At 31.3% G+C, this 4278-nt stretch overlaps 1 protein-coding gene across 1 annotated transcript; it reads left to right on the forward strand.

Annotated features, from left to right (window-relative positions):
* Nucleotides 1–2587: 2587 nt before the first annotated feature.
* LOC126975406 (UDP-N-acetylglucosamine transferase subunit ALG14 homolog) lies at nucleotides 2588–3223 on the forward strand. Its single transcript, XM_050823295.1, has one exon. The coding sequence runs from the start codon at nucleotides 2600–2602 to the stop codon at nucleotides 3221–3223; it is 624 nt and encodes a 207-aa protein (XP_050679252.1). The 5' UTR covers nucleotides 2588–2599.
* The last annotated feature ends 1055 nt before the right edge of the window (nucleotides 3224–4278 follow it).

Raw genomic sequence — 4278 nt, forward strand, 5'->3', positions numbered from 1 at the left:
ATCCTTAATCTTAGGATATTTCAAATAACGCTGGGGCTAATTTAAAAATTAATTAAAATAAAAAAACGGGTCACTTTAAAAACGTTTCTAATAAAAGTACTTAATCGTTAAGTTTTTTATATTTTTAAGTTTAATCACCCTTACGTGGTCGCATAAGGAGCAACGAAGTAGGTGTGCGCAGTGCGCGCGGATACTAGATTTCTTACAGGTTGTTCCGAAATTATATTATGGAAAATTGATTTATTTAGGTGAAAAAGGTTTTTTTAATTTTGAATATTTTTTTTATGATTATGTTTTTTGTATCATTTATTCATTGTATCGCTACGTTATATATAAAAATATTGAATATTATAGGTATTAATTTTTATTTAATACTGTTTCATGATCTTGTTTAAAGTTCGTGTTTTTATCGAAACAGTGGAAAACCTATTGTTACTTTAATGTGCATAAACAATTTAAAAAATACATAAAATAAATTCATTGGCATGTTGGTGAGGCGTCCTTGAATGTTTTCATTTTCTGTACATGACAAACGCTCCAAAAGAGATTACAACTATAAGTTTAGATAATATTTAAAACGATGAACTTGAACTCTCTTGCTTTAACACTTTAACTAATTTTTAAGTTTGTGATGTTTAAAGAAAGCAACCGTCTTGTTCTTTACTTTTGTGTTAAACTACTCTAACTGTCAAACATCGTGTAACCCATAGCACACGAACATTCTAGAAAGTTATCGTAAAACAGAACTTTAACGAGTGCTTACTTCACATTAATGAGCCAGAAGAACTTTAACTAAGAGAACAACTGGCTTTGTTTTTTATATAAGAATGGGCAAGAATAACTTGACCTGTAAAATGTGTAAGTGTTTATTTTCTAATAAATAATATCAACTCTATATCATTCTTTGTAAAATAAATAAATCCTTACCTGTTTATACAATATAATTATAAAGAATTCCCTATTCTAGGTAGAGAGTGACTTTTGAGATTTTTTGAGAATTTTTTTCGTTTTGAGAAAAAAAAAAGCAAAAAAAAATACAAAGCTCAGTAGCACTTCAGCAATTATACGTGATTGCTTAATTGGTAACTTGGATTTAATTAATGTACACAATTATAATGTATTTATGTACCTATCTGTTAATTATTATTAAGTTTTACTTCAATCGCACGTAAAGATTACACGCACATTTTTTTTCTAATGAATAATGAAATAATGAAATTTCATACTTTTAGAGAGTTATAGGACGTTTAATGTTTATTTATGTTTTCGTCGATAGTCGAAGTTTTCAAGGTACGCATACCTTGAATATTTCGACTTAACGCCCGACCGAGTTATGTTGACCGGCGCGGTGGGTATATTTATTATTACGTTAGAAGGGCAGACAACAGCTGCCAGGTATTATGTAGGTAGAATTTATATCCTCTTTGGCAGAAGGGAAAGCGTTTATTTTCTTTTGGTAGCTATTTAAGTCGCGTTCTCGGACCAATTATTACACAGAACAATTATCGACCAAAAAAAGAAATAAATAAATGAAAAAAAATAATAATTAAGTTAAGTTAAGTTAATAATTAAGTTAATTAATTAAATTAAGGATGAAACCCATTGGAAAAGGAAGAGAATATAACAAAAATGAAAGGAAAAAAAAATTACGGGCGATCTGAGGTCGGGAAGTGGAAAGGGGGGGGGGGTGTTTTTAAGGGTAAAAAACAGTTTATCTTGATTTCCAATATATTCGGGATATTGGCGGAAATAGAAAAACCGGTTCATTAAATGGGCCATAAACCGTAAACAGTAAGTTTTACAAAAAGTTTTCAGGATTTGAAAAATTTACTCCAAATTATATAAAAGATGAAAAATTTTATTTTATAGAATAATGGAGTTTAAAACTTTTGCCCTAAGATTTATAAAACCCATTATTGTTTTATTTATAGTTTCCGAGATATTGGCCAAAAACTTTTTTCAAGAGCTCCACCCGGATCTGGCAGCATTAGGTGATTTTATGCTGAGTCACGCCATACAAAAAAATTTATTCGAAAATTTTCTTTTTTTACTGGCCTACTTGATGTTATAAACCGCTTTTGTTGAGTTTTTCTTGCTGACAGTAGCCGTACTTCCTAGAACTGTCATTCGAGCCAGGTCCCGTGTTAAGTTGATGGATTTATAAATAATCTAGTTAAGAAATAGGAAAGGAACAAGAAAAAAAAAGTAATTTAGGTTTTATTTTATTAAAATCATAGGGCTCAACCTATCACTCGATTGTATGAAAGGTGCAGTCATTGATAGATTGACATTTGACAGATGACGGCTATAACTTTGTAAAAATGGAGATAGCCGAAATCCACTACGTTATATTATGTAACTGTTCGCTTTCAAACTTAGGCGGATTATACTTCGTCGCCAATCGACTACTTCTGATTACTAATTACTTATTACTACTATTTCAAACTTATGTCAAAACACAAATCACTGCAGGTTTCATACAATCTGTATTCTGATCTGATACAATCGCTTGTTCTTAGAGTTTCGCTAGGCTGTTTGAGAAAATTCTTGAGTGACTGAGTGTTATTCAGAAAGTTTGTACCTTTGGAACATTTCGGATATGGATTTGAATAATTTAGTGCTTTTAACAATTATTACAAGTTTTGGCACTTTGTTGATGAGAGTACTTTATATTTTAATTAAAATATACGCTCAGCAGAACAGACTTACTGTCGAAAAGAGATCATTAAAAGTTATACTTTGCATTGGATCGGGAGGTCACACTACCGAGCTATTAAAAATTGTAGCTCAAATGAATTTTAACAAATACAGCCCAAGGCTTTACATGATGGCTGACTCTGACAATAATAGTGAAACTAAAATAATCTTTACTGAAAAGGATACAAAAGACTATCAAATCTGCAAGATTCCAAAAAGTAGAAATGTACATCAGCCATATATGACATCGATTTTCAGCACCCTCCATGCTATTTTGTACTGTGTTCTACCAATATTTAGATTTAAACCTGATGTTATAATCTGCAATGGCCCTGGAACATGCATTCCAATTTGTTTTGTTGTTTTTTTAATGAGATGTTTTTGCATTCTGGATTGCAGAATAGTGTTTATTGAAAGTCTTTGTAGGGTAAGAACTTTATCATTGTCTGGGAAGATACTACAATTTATAGCCGATATTTTTGTAGTCCAGTGGCCACAACTTAACTGGACTCAACAACCTCTGTGAAAGAAGGCTGTGTGCATCTCGAGAAGAAAATTCTTTATAATGTAAAATTGTCCAAATCGCGAAAATAGTAGTAGTGGGTTGGGACCAGGTTTGGCGAGAACAAAGAATGTCAGAGGTCTCTCTCTGTAGGTCAGCTAAATCATAGGACACCCATTTAACAACCTTTTCAATTTAACAGTTTTATGTAAATGGGTCACTAACATAATATTATAACATAAATGACTTTCTTAATGATTCCACAGATTGAGAATGGAGCGACCGCCCTCAGGCTATTAAATAATAAGTTTACTTGTACGATATTACTTTGTAAACATATTTTGTGGCCTCGAGTTCATTCATCAAGTCAAAGTTTCCTGGAAGCGATTATAACAAAACGTATAGTGCGTTTGTTAGCCGTATCCTCTCACAACACAACACTGACGTAGCGCGCTATTTCTAGTGGGTTAGTTCCTCGTTCGAACTAGTATTTAAAAAAAAACTTACTTTTATTGTTTCCATCTTTACTTTTAAAGCTGAATGTGAAAACATTCGATAGTCAAACAATCACATGTTGCACATTTTGAAATCGAGAATGTTGTAGCAACCATGTGAAAAAGTTTCACTCACAAATTTTGCACCAAAAAGGTTTCCTATTAACACAAAGTAGCCCAGTACACTTTAACGATAATTTAATACTTAAACCTCTAATAATTAAGAGCTTGTACATCAAAATGAAGAAATCTTTAAAAAATTTAAACGTGTACGAAACCACTAAAATATTTTAGGTTGAAAGCAATGTCTTTTCTTGTGGACCACTAAAGAAATTACATTATAAATCTTATCCAAGCTGGAGTAAAATTAGCTGAACACAATATATTATGTGAGAAGCTTAAAATTTCCTGGCAGAGCACCAAATTCTAGACTAGAATCACTATTTTCAAATGTGAACTTTTAATTTGATTTTTGAATTGTCTATTATACTTTCGAAGTGAAAACTAAATACAACTTATAAAAAATATATTTACTTTATTATTATGTTTCACAGTTATTGTCCCAGATAATTTTAATGTTAGGCA

The sequence above is a fragment of the Leptidea sinapis genome, chromosome 35 (genome assembly GCF_905404315.1).
Source record: "Leptidea sinapis chromosome 35, ilLepSina1.1, whole genome shotgun sequence".
NCBI lineage: Eukaryota > Metazoa > Arthropoda > Insecta > Lepidoptera > Pieridae > Leptidea > Leptidea sinapis.